Below are 21,395 nucleotides of genomic sequence, written 5' to 3' on the forward strand. Positions count from 1 at the left end.
ATGGAGTTCAGTCTCAGTTGTGTGATTGGATTCAGACTTTCTATCAGAAAGGTCACAATTAGTAGTAACTGAAAGAAAGCATCTACCGAAATGAAAGTTAGAATAACAGTTCTCTGAGGAAGCACTATAGGCCCTCCATGTTTTTAATCTAGACAAACAATTTACGAGACAATCTGAGCAGTTCTCTTATACTTTTATAACTGAAGTAATTAGAAGATGAATACAAATTACAAAATGATTTAGACAAGAGGTCATCATTTAAAAAAAGTGGCAATAGACCATGAAATATAGGAAATGAGAGATAAGACACACAAAAACTAAAAAAAAATTTTCAACAATATCATGAGAAGGAAAGTTGCTACTCACCATATAGAGGAGACGCTGAGTCGCAGATAGGCACAACGAAAACTGCGGTTTCAGTTGCCTGGGACTGCAGCCCTGTGTGTGTGTGTGTGTGTGTGTGTGTGTGTGTGTGTGTGTATTGTTGACAAAGGCTATTGGCTGAAAACTTTATGTGTGAAAATCTTTTTGTTGTGCCTATCTGCGAATCAGCTTCTCCCCTATATGGTGAGTAGCAACTTTCCTTCTCATAATATTGTTACATTCCATCCTGGATTTTCCATTGTTTGAAAAAAAAAAATCTTTACATGATAAAATTAAATTTCAAAGCTGTCACTTTGACTAAATACATAAGGGTTACTATTATGAATAATCTACAATGTAATCATCACGTGTTGTGGGGAAGGTGAACCAAAGACTGTGTTATGCTGCTGAACACTTAGAGAGATGCCACAGTGGGCTGTGATGGCAACCACTAAAATAAGTGGGCAGGCGGCATTTTTCAATGTTTCTAAGTGTTAATTTTCCTCACATGCTATCTGAGTGTGATACGGTCAAGAAATACAGTATTCTGAAAATGGTTCTTCCACGTCAGTTGTAGAGCAATCATGTAGATTTAAATGACACAGCCTCTATGGCAAAACTGTTGAAACACTGTGAACCTCTGAACAATATTTCTACCAATCTCTGGCAATTTCTTGAATGGGAGAAGATCGGGAATCACCTATACCAAATCCAGAGTTTGTTCTCACAAACACTTTCACGTTCCCATTTCCCATCTACCTTATAGACACATCTGCTGTCAAATAACTGGAGAAGTACACACAGCATGATCATACAGAGATGTCAAACCTATTGTTCTCTTGTTTCTACTTTGAAATACCACTATCCACCCCAACATCCTTTAAACTTGTTCAGTTAGTTATGTTTTCCACAGATCATTTGCAAGTTTCTTATCAAAATTATGGAGAACAGGATAATTTGATTTCAAATAATGGCTACATGCCGGCTATTTACAGGTTACTATGTGACAAAATAAGCGGCTTGGCCAGTCTTTATAGAGTGTTAGATGGATGTGTGGTGGAGAGCCAGTTAGTTGTGTGTGGCAAGGCTGAGTGAATTGGGAATGTTGGACAGGGCCACAGCACGATCAAAGTGGCTGAAGACTGGCTTGTCCACAGACAGGGCACGGCACCGGGCAAAGCCCAAGGCTAACACGCTTGGCAACGAAGGAGGTGAATGCCAACATGGCCTGGCAGCTGAGTGCATTAAATTAAAAGTATTGTATACCTACTAAAACTGCCAAAACTGCCTACTGCCGAGATACAGAAAATATAAGGACATTTTTGGAATTAGCAGAAGCCTCAAATGCAATAAAATTATTAGCATATTTATACGTCATCTTGTTTAGAGGTCATTAAAGTTTAAATGTTTATTTATTTATGATGCATAATAATCATTAGAAGACATCTTATTAACACATACAATACACCAACAAATAGGTCATGACATCAGTTACACGATGAGCTAGCTCACTGTGCAATATCAATGAAAAGAAATTGTTGAATTATTTATAATTTTAATTAAACTTTAATAAAATGGAATTCTGCACACAAACACGTATTTAGTGTCAGCATGTTGACACAGCAGTCGGGTCTATGCTGTAGTGATTTACGTAAATATATGACTTGTTACATTTGTAAAAAAAACATTAAGAATGTGCTGAGTGTTGTAGTGCCACAGTGATGAGTAGAACACAGACATGTATTTGACTAGCTTCTGTGATTTTCTTTCTGAACAGAAGTAAAATAATAAATTAAAAACATAAAATATAGATATTAGTTATGGGATAAGACACAAATATAAAAGGTAGTTTTAAGAACATGCGTATTAAAATTTTATAATTTATACAAAAGAGTGTTAAGTGTATAAGGGGCGTTCAGAAAGAAACGTGCTGGAGGCGTAATTACTGAAACTAGTACCTCTTGTTTGAAGTATTGGCCCTGCCTGTTGAGACACTTGTCCCACCGTGACACAAGGAGGTGATGACTGTCTCATAAAATTCCCAGGGCTGCGATGTTAACCAGTTCCGCACGTACAGCTGGACGTTGTCATCAGAGGTGAATCGTTTGCCCCTCAGAGCCTTTTTAAGGGGACCAAGATGGTCCCCTACTGATTCACCTCCTGCAGCGAAGGAAAACAGTGAATGCCAAACATTACTCACAAACCTTGACCACCCTTTGCCAAGCGTTCAAATCAAAACAACCAGGCAATTTCATCTGTGGGATCATTCTGCTCCACAACAATGCAAAGCCTCATACAGCCAACACAGTCGCAGTACTCGAGCAGAAATTCAAATGGGAGGTTCTCAGTCACCCTCCATACAATCCAGACTCACTCTCTGTGATTACGCCATTTTTGATCCCCTTAAAAAGGCTCTGAGGGGCAAACGATTCACCTCTGAAGACGACATCCAGCTGTATGTGCAGAACTGGTTAACACCGCAGCCCCAGGAATTTTATGAGACAGTCATTCATCGCCTTGTGTCACAGTGGGACAAGTGTCTCGACAGCCGGGGTCAATACTTCTAACACATAGGTACAGGTTTCTGTAATTATGCCTCTGGATCATTTTTAACGCTCCTTATATTTCTGATAAGGTGGGCCAAGGAAAGTAACAGACATGACTGCAGTAGGTGGTCATGTGACCAAGCTCTGGAGTAGGCAAGCAGAAGAACCTTGTTGTCTTTTTGTTGCTTTGGTTGCAGAAGTGAAGATGGGCTTCTGATCTTTGTTGTTGGAACAGCAGAGGTCTTTTTAAACGAGTTTCAGTGGAACTTTGAGAACCTTGCAAAACGTTGAAATTGTTACATGTGCTACAAACTCTGACGTTCATTAGTATTTGGAACTTCTCATTTGGTGCTTTGCACGACACACTGAATCATTTATCTGCTGCAGGTTTATTTAGAAACATATGGCCACCTTTCCATACTCGATTTGTCTGATTCTTTACCTGCAAGTGAAATTACAAGTTGAATTTAAACCAAACAATTAAACTACTTCAATATCCTTTGGGATACTACACCTCATTTCATTAGCAATAAATCTGATTTAATATATTTGGAAACACTTGCCTAATTCTATAAAATTATGCTGATTATTACACAAAGCCACATCAATGCTTAATTGTTTGGACCAAAAGGCAGCAACACACCATCGACCATTAGATGCAGTCATGTCAAAGTTATTCTAGGTTGTGCACTTGTACAATCATTATAGGTTGGTACTGACAGGGCCACAGTGATCATGCTGTTGGTTCACTTGTTAGAAGGTAGACAGTGAGCTCAAGTCTAAATAGTACACAGGCTTAACATATTGGTCCTAAATACAACTCACGTAACTAGTAGTAAACCTAATGATTTAAGATTCACATGGTACCAGTTTTTGAATAAAAATTCATCTAACCCACACAACTTTCAATCACGTGATGTTAACTCTAACTCTGCACAAAACAAAGAACATCAAACTATAATCCTCCAAAAACATGCAAAGATCTCAGTCCTCTCCAAAGATCTCTCCTTTGGCTCCTCATACAGTTTAAATTTTAACTTACAGAAGATTCACTTTCCTTCATGCTAACTTATCAGAGCTAAGCTAAAGAGAAGTTCAAAAATTGTCTCACTTGTTTCATACAGCCATCCAAATGAGACTCTCCTCCACTCCCACAAAATAACCCCCAGCAAACCATCCATAAATTCATCACCTTCAACCTTGCTCCAGCTTTGTTGCTTACATTTTTATTTTTTTGTACCATTCACTTGACCACTGAAAGAGCTGTCATTCACAGTCTTGTATAGATCCTGACCTAATCATCTCACTGTACACAAAAGTTCCAAGACTTTTACAATTAACCTGGGAGAAAATCACTTCCAGCTGTTCAACACTTGCATCCAGAAGTCTTGCTATAGTGATCCAAAAAATTCTAGCCTGATCTCCAATGCTTCCTCTTCATTCCTCCAGAATCTCGATATCCTCTCTTCAACTTGTTCACTTTCACTTGGTGGAACTCCCTTCTTGAATACTGACTTCAATATTTATTCCTTCATAAAAATCACTGTCTATATTAAACCAACCAATAATGTCTCCACTGTGATAGCACCCCGCCCCATTCCATTCCAAAGTGTTTTACACCTACAGGTACTTATGCATGCTGCATCTGCTGTGACAAACATTCCAAATACGCTGAAAATCTTTTCAAGACCAATGGAGACAGGCACCTGAATCCATATGTGGTTCATAGCACAAAAGATCTCCGATATCCGCATCAGAACTAATCCTTATGGAAGTACTATTCCACCATACATCAAATTTAAGATAAAAGTTGTCCAGAGTTATGGGAATGCTGGTCTTGATGACTTGGCTCAACAAGTCATATTCCAGCAAATTGGTTAGATGCATGAGTAGCTGGTGTATCCAAACAATACCTTGTACTCACTAAAATTCACTACCATTAGAAGCAGACTATCTGTGAAAGCAGCCACCTCGAACACCAACCACAAGCACTGAACAATATTATATGCGGGCATTATCATAAATCAAATGGCTGCCATATTAAAACCCACAACTTAACTGTAGCCATTTAGTAATGAAATAAATTTCACAAACCATATACCATTCAAATTGATCCCATTACATCACACAGTTGCAGTGCTGGCAAAAGTAGTTGTAAAAAGTACATTAAAATTTAATATTTTGTACTTTTCCTCATTTATTTAAGAATGAACTTTAGTCTAGGCCAATGGTTCTGAACATGAGGGTAATTATCCTCCTGAGGGGTAAAATGTAATCTTCTGAGGGGCAAAAACAAAAGGCTTGAACAGTCTTTCGGTCACAAGACTAAATTATTTTTAAAAATCATTACTATTATCACTATTCTGTAAGACTGTATTACTGACTAAATAAGTTACCAATACTATACCACAGAAGAAAGTTGCTACTCACCATATAGCGAAGATGCTGAGTCGTGATAGGCACAATAAAAAGATTCACACAATTAAAGCTTTCGGCCATTAAGGCCTTTGTCAGCAGTAGACACACACACACACACACACACACACACACACACACACACACACACACCTGCAGTCTCAGAGAGCTGAACCACACTGCCTCTCTGAGACTGCAGATTGTGTGTGTGTGTGTGTGTGTGTGTGTGTGTGTACTGCTGACAAAGGCCTTAATGGCCGAAAGCTTTAATTGTGTGAATCTTCTTATTGTGCCTATCGTGACTCAGCATCTCCGCTATATGGTGAGTAGCAACTTTCCTTCTCTGGTATTGTTACATTCCATCCTGGATTTTCCGTTGTTTGATTATTACCAATACTATATTTTTCAAATGCTAGCATTAATGTGTGACACAGTGAGCTGGATGTTACAACTTGTGAAACAAAGGAATGATGATCATCTGCATATTATCCACCCGCAGCACATGTACTTTGCATAATACATCTATGAACGTAAAATTGAAACCTATACATCACATATACTCCAATATCTCATGAAAAGTTAGGCACTGATGCTGATGATGGCAGGGAGGGGAACCTAAAATTTTATTTGGGCTCAGGGGTAATGGTCTCGGAAATGTTGGAAACCATTGGTCCAGGCCTTTTAGAATCCAGGACGAAAACTGACTCTGGGTAGTGACAACTCAAATGTGGTTTACACCAACAGCTATGGGATTTTACTTCAAGTGGATACTGAATGGATCTGTGAGCCATGCAGAATTTATCAAGGCCATTTCTATGGTACAGCAGGCAACCAGGGGAAATCTGGTGACTTTGGACTATACAAGAACCTGTATAACTCATGGACAATAAGGAGTTGCCATCAGATGCACTCCCATAGATAGTTAGCAAGTGTTAATACAGAGGTAATCAACATGTAGTCTCTAGAAGCATTACAAATAACAATACTTCTCACCTTATATCTTCATAAGCAAATTTTGAACACTGTCTCATAGCTCGTGAGCGTCTCGGACTCCCAGGACTCGGAAGAATTGGATCGTGGTCATGTTCGGGTAGTAATTCTATATCACGTATATCACGTGATCTATCAACAGTGAAGCCATCTATTACATAAAAGTGTTCTTTACCAAACAACAGAACCCCTTCAGTTGTGTCCAGGCCTTGAATACGTGCACATCTAAACATGTAACTGATCTGCAAAAAAGTAATTAGTCTTTTAGTACCTGTGAATCAACCTTATGATTAAAAGCAAGATCAATAAGTAAAATGGAAAAAATAAACCTTTTTACAATGCATGTAGATATAATGGAAAATGAGAGGTATTAACTGAAGATGCAACATTAATTCTAAATGAACTTTCCACCAGAATGAGTGCCTGATGAAACAAATAGATACTGACTAAACAAAAAGCTTCAAATTCATTGCATAAATATTGGACTGGGCATAGGGTAATCAAGTTTCCTCTTTTAACAGGACAATTTAATCCCTGATTTCATAACAGTTTTAAATAACTGCATAATAACAGACGTCGGTTAGCCCACACAGATAGCCAAGTGCTTTAAAGTGCCTGCTTCTAGGATATGAGGAGGTGCAACCAAATCCGCCTCACAGATTAACGACAAGTGCTGGTGTACCTGCCAGCCCATGTAGGTGAATATCAAGTGGGTCTCCACATTCCGCCTATGACACATGATGTGCAAATACTTTAAAAAACAATGTCACATCTGACCATAGGATGAACACTAGATGCAGAAAGAAGGGTACATGTGGATTCCTCCATGGGGGAGAGGGTGCAGGGAAGGGTTCTGGCAGGAGTGTTAAAATACCTTTTTGAGTGGTGGCCCCATTGTAATAATAGCATACATATATATATATAGGTGTGGTTGGTTCTCCATTAACGTTAGAGACGCATCATATGAGGACTAACCTGGCACTGGCTGGATATTGGGCACCCGAGAGGAAGGAACGGACTTCTGTTAGAGAATCAAGTGAAAGTATTGTCCCCTTATTTCAAGAATAGTGCAAATCAATTAAATTTTTAAGTGCATCATTCAATAAACAACAAAACAGAGATTTGCTTTTAAAGGCGAAACAAAAACTGAAACATTGAAACTAACAAAACTGTAGTAGCGCCTCACTTAATTTTCTTTTTCTTCTTCTTCCTTCTTCTTTTCTTTACCTATTTAATTCTCTCGCCCTTTGATGAAAACTTTACATGATCAAATTTTAATAATTTAAAGAATAAAATATACAATATTTAGCACACACAGGTGTATTTCTCACACAACATGGATGTGCATATTATAACAGCACATTACCTTTTCTTGTTCTTCCAGTAAACGAGGAAGTGTATGGTTATCTGGAGCAGAATCCTGATCTTCACTTCCTGTTGTGTCTGTTGCGTCATCGTCTCCAGCATCTTCAGGTTCTGATATAGAACGATGCACACCATGCCTTTCCAATGCACATGGCACATGGTGCAGACCTAGACAAATAAATAATGCGCTGGATATAGGTACACTAATCTCACAAAAAATAGTACTCACGTTAAGGACCCAAGGCATTAAACTACTGATAATAGTAATAATAGAATCTTTCATTACTGCTTCTTTCATAATAAAAAAGTGATATCTTGAACTGCCATAAGTGAAACATGTCAATGTGATGAGCACAAATACACATGTTCCATCTTAGTGTGGCTTAATATGTAGCATCTGTCAGTAAGAGTAATCAGTTATTGTAGAAACAAACATGGTTGCTGTGTGAGCAATGAAACAAAAGTAGTAGCGGATTTAATTAAGAGAGAGAAATCAGAATTCAGATCGATATCTGGAATGGGGCAAGCTGGCACGGATCACGGAGTGGCAGAAGGGAACGGTTCCAGAGTGAACTGAGTTGGGTGTCAGCATGGTGTCGCAGTGACTTGCATGAGCCAGGAGGTGGAGGAAGACAGCCACAGTAGAGGTGCAGAAAAAATGCAGTATCCATAAGTGGTACCACTTCACATTGTGAAAGATGGACTGGTCCTACCAGTGCCCTCCAGCAAAGAAAAAAAATGTTCTTTCAATAAACAATTAAGGTGAGGCAGGATGCAGTGGCAAAAATTAGATAAAATCAAAATACTGTAATTCAACTGCTACAGAGTTAAACTGAAGTACGTTCAGTTTTATGGAACAGATGGTGGCTGACACAGTGGTGCAGCGAGAGAAAAGGGAGGCAGGTACACCACTGTTAGGGACTTTGACTTCTGGCTATGAAAGGGACAGATGGGCATCAGTGTCGCTAGCCCAAATCTCACAAATAAGCTTTGCATTTTGCTCAAATAGAGCCAGAATGTGTGCAGTCACTTGCATGTAGGTTGTGCAATTTTATAATAGTGAGCGAAAAGTCTGCTTTGGACTGTGCTGATGACAGAGGCACAAATGAATGTAGTTCACTTAGCAAAGCTTACTCTGTGCAACAACACAGATGCCACCAATCATGGTAAGTCAGGTACTATGCTCGCTCCTGCTGCTTACTTTTCATTTGTGACCAAGCAACAATTGATGATAAATTACTGGTTACAATTACTACTAATTTGAATTGTGTTAGTGGGGCATGACTGGGCAGTTCCTTATCATTCCTTAGGAAAAGATCCTGGCATTGTGCAGGGAAGACACACGTGGCAGAAAGAGCATTATACTTGTGACAGTACAGTTGGGATTATCCTTATTTTGACAAGATTTATTGCAACTATGAACCAGATGGAAGGCTGCATCAGTGGCATAAGCACCACACAGCGAGGCATGACCACACAGCCACCATCACAGTGCATTCTGAGTCGCACAGTACAGAAGTGGTGGTGTTTGTAAAAGTTTGTAAGAGGGTTTCGTATAAGCCAACACACACAAAGGATATATGCGACTTTTATCAAAACTTTGTTACTTTCTTTCGTGATGGCAAATCTACACTTACCCAAGTTAGTCTTATGATTCGGTAGTGATACAGGATTCACAGGGTACGAACAGTGCACGAGTGGCTGCACTGCACATAAAGTCAGACATGTTACAGGGCGAAGTCGGACAGCAGCTACTGCCCAAGCAGCAGCAGCAAAAGGGGAAGTAACTGATTTTGTGACATTTTACAAGTTCCTAACAAGGAGCGAATAATTTAGTCTCACCTGTGTGCTCGGGTAGTTTTGTTTTTGAATCTCTGCTATGATTGCTGTGTGCGGATGCGAGCTGATTTGGTCACACTTTGCTGTCAGCTCCAGGCTGTTTTGCCTTCAGTTACATGGATTGGGGCTGCAGTGGGAATCATTGTTGTGGACTGGCCGTGGGGATCCAATGGATGTCCAGCATGACCCACATGTCTGGCAATCGGTCCGCACTGGTGGCCAGCCCAGTTACTGAGGTTGACCCCTCACTCATGGCCAACTGGAAGGTCACCTCAGAACGTGGCAGGCTGTGAAAGACTTCCCCAGGGAGGGGAGGTGAGGTGAGGACAAATGTAAGGCCTTCCTGGTTATTCTGACAAACAGGTTCCAGGTGCTATCTGGTCTGATGGTGTCCCGCTGCCAGATGCAGTTGTTTGTCCTGTTTCAGAGGAACCTCTCAGCGTGCATGAGGTGCATTATGCGGGCTCCTTGGGGACATGGCAGGCAAGGAGACCAAGAAAGTTAGAGTGCACTCTGTGAGCATACCAGGTGGAGTCATTCCAGATGTCAAATGAGTCCTTCCGGATGCCACGAGGAAAGGGTGCAGCCAACTGGAGCTGATGGCTCACATCAGTACCAATGATGTTTGTCACTTTGGATCAGAAGAAAGACTGGTTTCGAGCGACTACCAGAAGTGGTAAGGGATGCCATTCTTGCTTGCAAGATGAAAGCAGAGCTCACCATTTGCATCATAGTCGACAGGAGTGATTGCGGCCCTCTGATGCAGATCTCAGTAGAGGGTCTGAAACAGAGGATCAGATAGTTCTCTGATTGTGTAGGCTGGAGATTCCCCAATTTGCACCATAGGGTGGTGCGTTTCGGGTTCTGCTAAAAAGGTCAGGAGTCCATTACACATAGGAGGCAGTTACACTGGTATCTGGAGCTGGATGGTGTGGACTGGGTGTTTCTTTTGGGTAGAGGGTCTCACGAAACTACAAAAAAGGCATAAGTCTAAAAGGTTCTAGGTAAAACACATAAAAGAAACAATCAGTATCAGAGATGTAAATTCTCATAGCTTTGTTTGAAAAGAACTAGAGCTCCAAGCACTAACAGAAAGCACTGAAGCTCAAATTGTTATAGATACAGAAAGGTGGTTAAAGTCAGAAATAAGTTCAGCTGGAATTTTTGCGAAGGACCTAATGTTGTTCAGAAAAGATAGGCTAAATACAGATGGTGATGGCGTGTTTGTTGCTGCTAGCAGTAGTTTATTTCATGGAAAAATTGAAGTAGATAGTTTCCACAACCTAGTATGGTTAGAGGCCATTCTTCGCAGCCAGAATAAAATAATAATTGGATCCTTTAGTGGCCTTGCAACTCAGATGACACAGTTGCCAAGAAGTTCATAGAAAACTTGAGTTTAATTTCAAACACATACCCAACTCGTACAATTATAGCTGGTGGTAATAATAATAATAATAATAATAATAATAATGTCGTGTGACAAGGGTCTCCCGTCGGGTCGACCATTCTCTGGTGGTGATTTAGTTTTACCCTCGATATGTTGGTGAAAAAAACATGTTTAAATCTGGAGATAAACCTAAAACATCATCCGAAATTGTGCTAAACACATTCTCTGAAAATTATTTCAAGCAACTAGTTGATGGTCACACACTAGTAGAAACAGATTTGAAAACACACACAACTTCTTAGTAACAAATAATCGTGAGTTAATAACGAGCATCAAAATGGATACACGGATTAGTGAACACAAGATTATCATAGTGAGACTGAATACTGTAACTCCCAAATCCACCAAAAATAAATGAAAAATATATCTTTTAAAAAAAGCAGATAAAAATTCACTTGATGCCTTCCTGAGAGAGAATCTCCACTCCTTCCAAATTAACAATGTAAGTGTAGACCAGATGTGGCTTGAATTCAAAGAAGTAGTACCGACTGCAAGTGAGAGATTTATACCAAATAAATTAACAAAAGATGGAGCTGACCCCTATGGTACACAAATCGGGTCAGAACACTGTCGCAGAAACAATGAAAAAAGCATGCCAAATTTAAACAAAAGGAAAATCTCTAAGATTGGGGGACTTTTACAGAAGCTGGAAATTTGGCACAGACTTCAATGCAAGATGCTTATAATAGTTTTCAGAATACAACTTTGTTTTGAAACCTGACAGAAAATCCAAAGAGATTCTGGCCATATGTAAAGTATGCTAGTAGCAAGACATTATCAATGCTTTTCTTGCATGACAGCAATGGAAATACTATTGATGGCAGCACTGTTAAGAGTCACTAAACACAGCCCTCTGAAATTCCTTCACCAAATAGGACAAAGTAAATATTCAAAAATTCGAATCAAGAACAGCTGCCAACATGAGTAACTTGGAAGTTACTTAATGAAAGCAAGTCTTCCAGTCCAGACTGTATACCAATTAGGTTCTTTTCAGAGTATGCTGATACAATAGCACCATACTTAACAATCATATACAACCATTCGCTCAACGTAAGATCCGTGCCCAAAGACTGGAAAGTTGCACAGGTCACATCAATATTCCAACAAGGCATGTGGAGTAATCCACTAAATTACAGGCCCACATCATTAACAATGATATGCAGAAGGATTTTGGAACATATATTGTGTTCCAACATTATGAATTACATCGGAGATAACGGTCTATTGACATACAGTCAACACAGGGTTAAGAAAACAACATTCTTGTGAAACACAACTAGCTCTCTAGTCACACGAAATGTTCAGTGCTATTGACAAGGGATTTCAAATTGATTCCATATTTCTAGATTTCCAGAAATCTTTTGACACCATACCTCACAAGCAGCTTGTAATCAGATTGCATTCTTATTGAAAAGTAATTGATAGTATTCATAAATTCATAGTAATTGATGGGTTTTTAGCAAAATTTTATTGACAGATAGTCATTGAGCAATACAGAAGTGATTTCTGGCATGCCCCAAGGTAGTTTTAAAGACCCTTTGCTGTTCCTTATCTATATACGTGATTTAGGAGACAATCTGAACAGCCGTCTTAGGTTGTTTGCAGATAATGCTGTCATTTACTGTCTAGTAAAGTCATCAGAAGATTAAAACCAATTGCAAACGATTTAGATAAGATATCTGTATGGTGCAAAAATTGGCAATTGACCCTAAATAATGAAAAGTGTGAGGTCCTCCACATGAGTGCTTTGGAATCCATTAAACTTTAGTTTCGCAATAAATCAGTCAAATCTAAATGCTTTAAATTCAACTAAATACCTAGGAATTACAATTACAAACAACCTAAATTGGAAAGAACACACAAAAAATGTTGTGCGGAAGACAAACCAAAGACTGTGTTTTATTGGTAGAATACTTAGAAGATGCAACATATCTTCTAAAGAGACTGCCTACACCACACTTGTCCGTCCCCTTTTGGAGTACTGCTGCGCAGTGTGGGTCCTTACCAGATAGGGTTAATGGAGTACATTCAAAGAAGGGCAGCAAGTTTTGCATTATTGAGAAATAGGGGAGAGAGTGTTACAGACATGATACAGGATTTGGGGTGGAATAGATTAAAAACAAATTCATTTTTCATTGCAGTATGTCTCACAATGCTTCAATCACCAATTCTCCTGTGAGTGTGGAAATATGACAAGGTGACAATCACTGTGGGGTAAGAACCAATTACCTATCAAAGGGGTGGAATGAAACAGTAACATAGCATGCAGTTTGTGAATTCCCAGGATTTACTCAGCCAGTATTTGAGAATGAGATCACTGAGCAACTTGCAACAAACTTTACATATAATTTAAAACCCTATGAAATTTTTTCTCACGGACAACCCCAACAAAATGATGAGAGGAAAAACGTTTATCACTTAGTATTTTTCTGTTGTTCTTTCAGTAAAAGTACCGCAAGTGACATGGTGTTATAATTTCTTACTTCTTTACTACTAGATTTATTACTTCTTTACTACTAGCATGAAAAACTGCCATATCATGCATGACATGTAAATTCATTACTTCTTTGCTACTAACAGTATTTGCAATAAATTTTGCACACAGTATCTACATATGCCGCTGAATGTACTATCAAACAAATTGTATCATTGTATAGGGTAAGACATGCAGTTCAGGAGATAATGATATCATAAACACTATGCACAAGGCTAGAGGCTGTATGGTAAAGGCGTGGATGCCCAGCTATAAACAAATACCAAGGCAACGACGGGTTTCTCTGCTATTATTATCATCAATATAGCAGCATATTTTCAGTTCAATAAATCATTTTTAAATGGAAAATATCTGTAAAATACTGCTTAAAATTATAGTTATGAAGGAAAACTCAAATTTTTAAATCTTCTACTGGATTTACTTGTCTTGTTGACTACTTATTGGATTATAAGGGAATCATCAGCCAAAAACTTATGTAATATAAAACATGCTGAAAAGATAAAAAAAAGGTGCTGTTCAACAGTTACACTGCATGTTTTCATTTATAAATAATGACACTAAGTCTAGAAGCTTAAAAATCTTTGGTACCTAGAGAGAGAAGTGTACAAACCAAAAGTTGTAAAAAGGTAAGAAAGATGGTAAAGAAAATAATGTTGAACATGTTAATCTGTCAGAAAGAAACAAGGGACAGTGCAGTTGCAACACCACAGCATTAACAGGCTGCTACAAGTGTATAACATATAACTGTAAAATTGGAGTGTTTTAAGATGATAGTTTCATTGTTATGTCCTTTCACCGCCACCTATGATAAATCTGAAGATGTAATACACAGCCAAATACGCAAGTTACCAACACCTGTGAGACACTGCAATAGATTCCTCGGGAATCTCTTGAATGAAACAGATCAAGCTACAAGTAGCACCATAAAGTATAAAGCAGGAAACAATGAGTTGGTGATGAACAAACAGTTTTTCCTTAACGTAATATTTTATGAAGAATGTAGATTGCTTAAGTCATAAAAGTAAACAAACCACAGTATGGAACCTGAAAAACATAAAATTTATCCACAAAAGTGCAGTGTTTCTTAAATCAGATTACAGATTAATAAGTGTAAAAAAAGGGGGGGGGGGGGAATTCCAAAACTTGAACAGTTCTTGAAAGCTATCACCCAACCAGTGACTGCTTTACTTTTAGAAATGTTGCTGCATGGAGGTACCATCCTTGAAGTGCAGTCATGACAAATCTAGAGGATTAAGAGAAAGCAATCTGAAGCAGACAGTTGCAAGCTCATGAAATGACTAAAAGACATCAGAAATAATACAGTGAAGGTCTCTAAAAGGGGCAGGAACAGTCTGTTAATGTGACAGAAGAAATGGAGTCAATTTGGAAGACAGAGAGGATCAACTGTTGCAGTCATATTTTGACAGAGCTTTGAAAGGCAATACTTAAAATTCCTAATTTCTTTGGAATTTCTAAAATCATTTGGCGGGGGGCGAATGGCATTCAGATGTTTTTTGTTTTGATGTGCAAAATCTAGTTGACTGGACACATACCATCAAGCTTTTGGAGGAATATCACTCATACAGGTTAACAGCTCATGTATCCACCATGTTATCAACAACAATAATAATAATTATGCAGTTAAAAGGAATGATGATAAATAATTTTAAAGTAATTAAAAATCTGTCACTCTGCAGTGGAACGTATGCTGTTTTAAAACTTCCTAGCAGATTAAAACTGTATGTGAAGCTGGGACTCGAACCTAAATGGAAGGAGGGAAAGTTATAGTTCAGCATTCTATCAATAATGATGTCATTAGATGCGGAACACAAGTTTGTGTCTTTTTTTTGTTAAGGAATTTAATGACAATGTATTAAGCTATGGATAGTTGTAAAGTCTTCTTATTTGCTTTGCTATTGAGTGGTCATAATCCATGAGGGGAGTGAACTTTGAACTTCAGACTACACTCAAGGCCAATGAGTGAGCAAACGACTGTGTGAACTCCTATATCAAAATTATAATGTTTAGTCGCATAAATATGTAAATTGCATCACACTTACCTAAGTCTCTGATGTCGTCACCATTCTCTGGCAGCTGTATGTCTGTTGTAGTTTCTTCCGAAGGAAGAGCAGCTTCCATGATGGGGTCACGTTCACGCTCAAACAAGGTCTGGGGGCGGTATTTCTGATAAAACTCTTTACTGTCCCAGCTTGTTGCAACTTTGTATTTCAGTGCTCTCTATAAAATACAAGAAACATACATAATACAAGAGACAAACATTAAATCATAATGCTTAAAAAATAATTAAAATAAATAAAAAAATTAATGAAATAAACTGAAAAATCACTAAGGATCATCTGCACAATAAATCAATTATAAATACAAATTTATAAATATCGGGGTACATTTCTTTAAATCAGTATAGGCCAGCTTCCTTGGTCAATACTTTTCACGCCCAGCATATGTAAACTGTACTTTGTTGCAAAGTGCTAGCCTCCGGGTTGCTGGCATTTGGCAGTGCTTTTATTAACTCTAGACAATATGAGTGGTGACAGAATATCTCTGCCTCATTGAGGAAAAAGTCAAAATTTGGCATAGAATAACAATAGTTCAGCGACTGCCCTTCAAACTTAAAAGTATCTGTTGGAGATAGAGAGGAGACATCTGTTTTAGCAAAAAGAGTGTTGTGTGTTCCAGCCTCTAATGTAGTAGGTGAAAGAAGAACTTTATCTCATATACACAAAGCAGGCTCAATCCTAAACAAGTCAATAACATTCTGACAGTTCAATGTGATTACTATGTTAGCAGAGAATAATTTGAAGACATGTTTCTTACTGTTAGATTTTTTATTTCTTTGCTCATAATATTCACACTAGTGCTGACAGATTTTCTTACATAAGCTATAATTAATAAAACAGAGCATGTTATAGTGAAACAGCAATGTGATGTCCCAGTCAGTGAATAACCATCACTACATCGGCTGGTAACCAGTTAACATTCCAGTGAAACTTTTAATGGTTTCTAAAATTTTGTTGCTGTTTGCTTCAAGCTTTTATCTCCTGTAAGCAGAGATTTGAAAAATTCGTATTTGCATAAATTCAAATACAGATGTGAATCCCAACTCAAAATGTGAAAAAGCGAATTTACCTAATAAGTGATATTTTACACCCAGTTGGGTCCAGACAAAATATATTATCAGAGATGGTTTGATGTAAGTTTATTTTCTAAATATAAATATCAAGAACATAACCAGTTTGGAAAGATAATGAGTGTAATAATGTTTTTCCAGAAAAGGAAGAGTGCCAACGCAATGGTATATCAGTGTGCTCAATGCTCTAATGCCACAATGATTATGGGCAGTTGAGGCTGTGTGTGTAAGACAGTGGCGTGGCGTGGTTGGGAAGGTTGGGGAGACTCTGCAGTTATTATAGGGAGACAAAATAGTACAATAAACAATAATTTAAACAAATGAAACAAAACTTATCAAATAAAACAACAACAAATACTACTACTACTACTACTACTACCACTACCACCGCCACAAATAATAATAATAATTATAACTAACTTGTTCAAGAAACGATGACAAATTTGTGGAACTCCAGCAGCAAGAGAAGAAGCACTTACATTTTCTTGTACACAAGTGCAATGCGCCTGTCTTTAGTTTCCACGAATAAGTCTATAACTCGGTCTACAAAGATCTGATTACTGGATAGCTCTCCAAGTAGTGACTTTTCTATTGCTAACGTGCTCAAACACGACAGCCGGAAGTTGGACATTGAATCCCTTAAATAATTCTTCACTCGCTTAAGAGTACTCGTGCTTCGTTCACTGCTTGCTGTAGTTGCGGGTAGGGTCAAAACCAAACACAGGAACTTCGTTGTTTCTTCATAAACGGAATCTAAATCATTGTTGACAATGTTCTTTAAGAGGATTCTTGGAGATAAGTGTTTTTTCTCATCAGCGTATATGTTACACAGTTCATTTTCAACTTGTTCTTGTTTGAAAAAAGGGTACTGTTCTAATAATTGAAGCAGTTTCAACTTTGGGAATTCTTTTCGATAGTTCGGGAAATACTTTTCTTTCAAAAGTTCAACAAACTGAATTTGGGGAAAGTCTTGAAACCTTCTCTCCATCTGAACAATTTCCAAATCCAGTATCTTGTAAGTTAGTCACCCGAGAGATGTCTTCTGACTGTCACAGAATGATAAGTTGTCATTCAAACACAAGCTGCATTTAATGCATTCATCAACGAATGTTTCCATTCTTAATTGTTGTAAGTTTCTCAAAACAGTTCTTATTTCATTGTGGCAAGCAGTTATATTGACAGATTTTGACTAAATAACATTAAAGAGATGATCAACATAAACAAAGCACCCTCAGTAGAAGCAAAGCAAGTAGGCAAATGTAGGATCATCCATCCGTCGTTTCATTCCCAATGCACAGCTCAAAGATTCTGGGTCCCACTGAGAGTCTGTATCAAATATATAATTAAAAACACTATATAGCCATGAGAAATGACTAGATGTTGAAACTGCCCTGGAACGAAAGCTCCAGCGAGTGTTGCTTGCAAGTGGCAGTTTAAATCCTGTCTCCTTTAGCAATACAGTTTGTTATGATGTTTTGCTGAAAAACGAATGGAATGCAGTAAGATCACTTACAAACATGCGTACTTGTCATATGATTTTGGAGGCATGTAACAGTAGCACATTCAGTTGGTGTGCGTACCAATGAAGAAACAGCGCATAGGGACAGAATGCTTCACCAATTGTTGTAGTCTCTTTCAATGCCCGCCATTACTGAAGTGTCATCATATGTTTGACTAACCACTTTTCCTTCCACATTCCATTCTTTCAATAATGCATGAACAATGTTTGACAAACCTTCAGCAGTTTTATCTCCAAATACATCGTAAAATCCAACAAATCTTTCCTCAATTTTGTCTGCTATACAGTACCTGAATATTCTACTCATTTGACTCTTACATGATACGTCTAATGTTTAATCAGCCTGAATCGAAATGAAATTGCAGTTCTGAGTTTCAGATTTTATTTTCTCATTAACTGACAGAGTTATCATTTCTATTACATCATTCTGTATATCTGGAGATGTTCATTTAAAGGTTGAGGATGATGATAGATGGTCTCGGATTAACTGCTCTCCTTAAGCTAGTAAATCCAACAATTCCAGATAGTTACCTTTATTGCTGGAGGATTCGTCTTCTCGATGGCCGCAAAAGGCTAGTTCTTGTTTACAAAGAAATACAATTGCCTGAATAAGACGAGCCAATACTCTCCTGCTGGATGTAACTTGTTCATTGTATTTCATTGCTGTCAGACGAGCGGCTTCATTAAGGGCGTGCTCAATTCTAATTTTGCCCAATAACTGAAATGATTCTTTGTTCTGCAGGTGACGTTTTGATGTCTGATGTTTTTGTGCTTTCCTGTCAAAGTTCTTTATTGTACAAATGCCCTCATTGCACCATTCCTTTTCACCACCAAACAGAAGACATATATAACGATATAATCTGTTATTAACTGCATTCGCAGTCAGCCGAGCATACCTTGCGTACCAGGCTGTCTGAAAAGTGTGTTTTTATTTGGCTTCACTTAAAACTACACTGAGTATAGAAGAAGGTAGTTTGTACTTCAATTCACACTTTTTTCATACGTTAATGTAGAAGAAGGCGTTTTTAATAAAAATTCTATAAGGCGTACAGTTGCTGGCTCACTCATATTGGCGACACAATGAAAAATGCACTAAAATCACCCAAGAATGACTATGAACACAAACCGCGCGACTGTTCACTTCTATGTTAAAAGCCAGCATACAAGCGGCAGAGACTAGTCTCAATACCTGCTAGCAAGTGCAGTGCACCAGCCTTCGTGGAAGAGGGGAAGTGGAGGGGAGTCAAGAATGCTCAGGCGCACACAGCCAGGTAAGGGAAGGGAGGCACAGACTGAGAGCAGTCGAGTCTCAAGCAGGCAGATACACCAATACTCAGGGTGCGGCGGCACGAGCTACAAACCTGATGTCTTTGCACATTGAATGCTCTTAGTAGAAAGTTGTTTATATTTTCGTTATGAATTACTATTGCATCATTTTTAAGCACGAATACAGGGGAGACTAAGTCTCAAAGTCTCCCCTCACACTATGCCACTGGTGCAAGATACACACTGCACAATGTACACCAAAGCACTTAGCCATGGGACCTACCATCTTGGAACAAATAAATGCATATGTTAGTCTGCATGCAGAAGCTTAAAAGTTGGTACAATGCGGGACCTTTTCATGTGGCAGTTTTAGGTGGTGAGTGTATCTAAAACACAGAGGTTGGGCCTGAACTATGTAGTTTACAGCATTGCCAATATCAACAAGCAATTGCACAGTAGCCATTACCAAATGTTTTGTGATGTGTGTTGCTCATTTTCTTCCAATTTTGATAATTCTTGTTTGTCTACATTTGAAGCCAACTGACAATTTATAGTGCCTGCACTTTACACTATAGCAAGTTGAAAACAAAACCTGTCAATGTATTTTGACCATGCTGAAAGTCTCCCCCAAATGTGCAAATTGAGTTATTTTTGATTATTCCAGAATAAAAGCAGTCTTGGTTATTTTTGGTTCTGTTTCTATGCTAAGTTCTTCATTGATTCTATTTGTACTCCTGTCAGATATGGGATATGGGTTGCACATGAATGCTATAAATGGTCCAAATAAATATCCTGCAGCTTTTGTAATTATCAGATTGTGTGGGAAAATAAAAATAATGTCGAGGAACACATTAAATCAAAGGACTGTGCTCACCGATGGGAAAATGTTGCTGGTACTCAGCAGAAACAATCATTTGTTGAAAACTTAAATTCGGGAAGAGTGTTGAAGTTTTGCTAAAGCAAGCATTCCGTTTTGCTAAAGCAAGCATTCCAGTCAAATAATTCCCCAGTCATCTCTTTTTTCTAGCAGCCAATTTCTGGGCACTAAGGCCTCATTTCAGGCATGTAGCATGACTATCTTTTTAATATGTACATCTAATGATATAAAAACAGAAAACATTTAGATGTGAATTTTGTCAAAAATATATGCTACATTTGTTAAGTACAATCAAAAATGATCCGAGTGTAATTCCGTAAGCTAAGGGGAATATTGGGCTCCAGATGGAGTGTTACAGACAAATCTGAGCCAATCTGATGGCATCATCCCTCCTCATTGTGCCTCAGTTGATCACAGTACACTCACTCTGAACTCAAGCGTGTCACAAACATGTACAGTCAGGCACAAGTGGGCAATGTCTTCAATTTGCACAGACTTTGCTATATACGCTATAGTATGTATATGCTCTTCACTCCACCTATTACTGACTGAGAGGAACATAAATACATTGTCCAATTGTGAAAGGACCATTGAAATGTTCAATTGTATCCATTGCATTAAGAACATGTCCTATGACTAGATCCCAGATGATAGGTCCACTCCTCTAGGTGTCCATTAATGATTTTGTCAGCATTGTATATCAGCTGTGTGACAATGGATGAGTGTTCTCCTAACGAAGCAGTGCTTCAATATACAGGGACACACAAAATGTCATGTTGACCAATGCTGTGATATAAAGAAGCCTCAAACAGACTGTGATTTCATGTAAACACAGGTGACATGATGATCTGAACACTTTATCATTTTTTTTGGGACTATCCACATATATCATTTTGGCATTATTCACAATTATCATAAATTTAATATCTTAATATGTATCTTAAAATTCCTGACATTGTATTTTTTTCTTTCCACCTTTATATTTTGGAAATGTCATGATGGCAACATATGCAAGTGTTCATGATTCATCAATGCACTTCTCTCAATGAAAGAGAATATGAAAGACATTAATAATATGAGCAGTTTAATATACATGTTTACCATACATTTGCTGATTATATCACTT

The 21,395-nt window shown here is 38.2% G+C and overlaps 1 protein-coding gene across 1 annotated transcript in view; it reads right to left on the minus strand.

The window, feature by feature from the left end:
• Positions 1 to 21,395, minus strand: part of LOC124619168 (WD repeat and FYVE domain-containing protein 3) — a 297,546-nt gene that overhangs the window by 75,019 nt on the left and 201,132 nt on the right. The window contains exons 39-41 of the mRNA XM_047145406.1: positions 15,520 to 15,697; positions 7,681 to 7,847; positions 6,318 to 6,556 (exon numbers count right to left, since the gene is read on the minus strand). Of these exons, the coding sequence (XP_047001362.1) occupies positions 6,318 to 6,556; positions 7,681 to 7,847; positions 15,520 to 15,697 (584 nt within the window). The remainder of the gene's footprint in view (positions 1 to 6,317; positions 6,557 to 7,680; positions 7,848 to 15,519; positions 15,698 to 21,395) is intronic.

The sequence above is a fragment of the Schistocerca americana genome, chromosome 1 (genome assembly GCF_021461395.2).
Source record: "Schistocerca americana isolate TAMUIC-IGC-003095 chromosome 1, iqSchAmer2.1, whole genome shotgun sequence".
In the NCBI taxonomy this organism is placed as follows: Eukaryota; Metazoa; Arthropoda; class Insecta; order Orthoptera; family Acrididae; genus Schistocerca; species Schistocerca americana.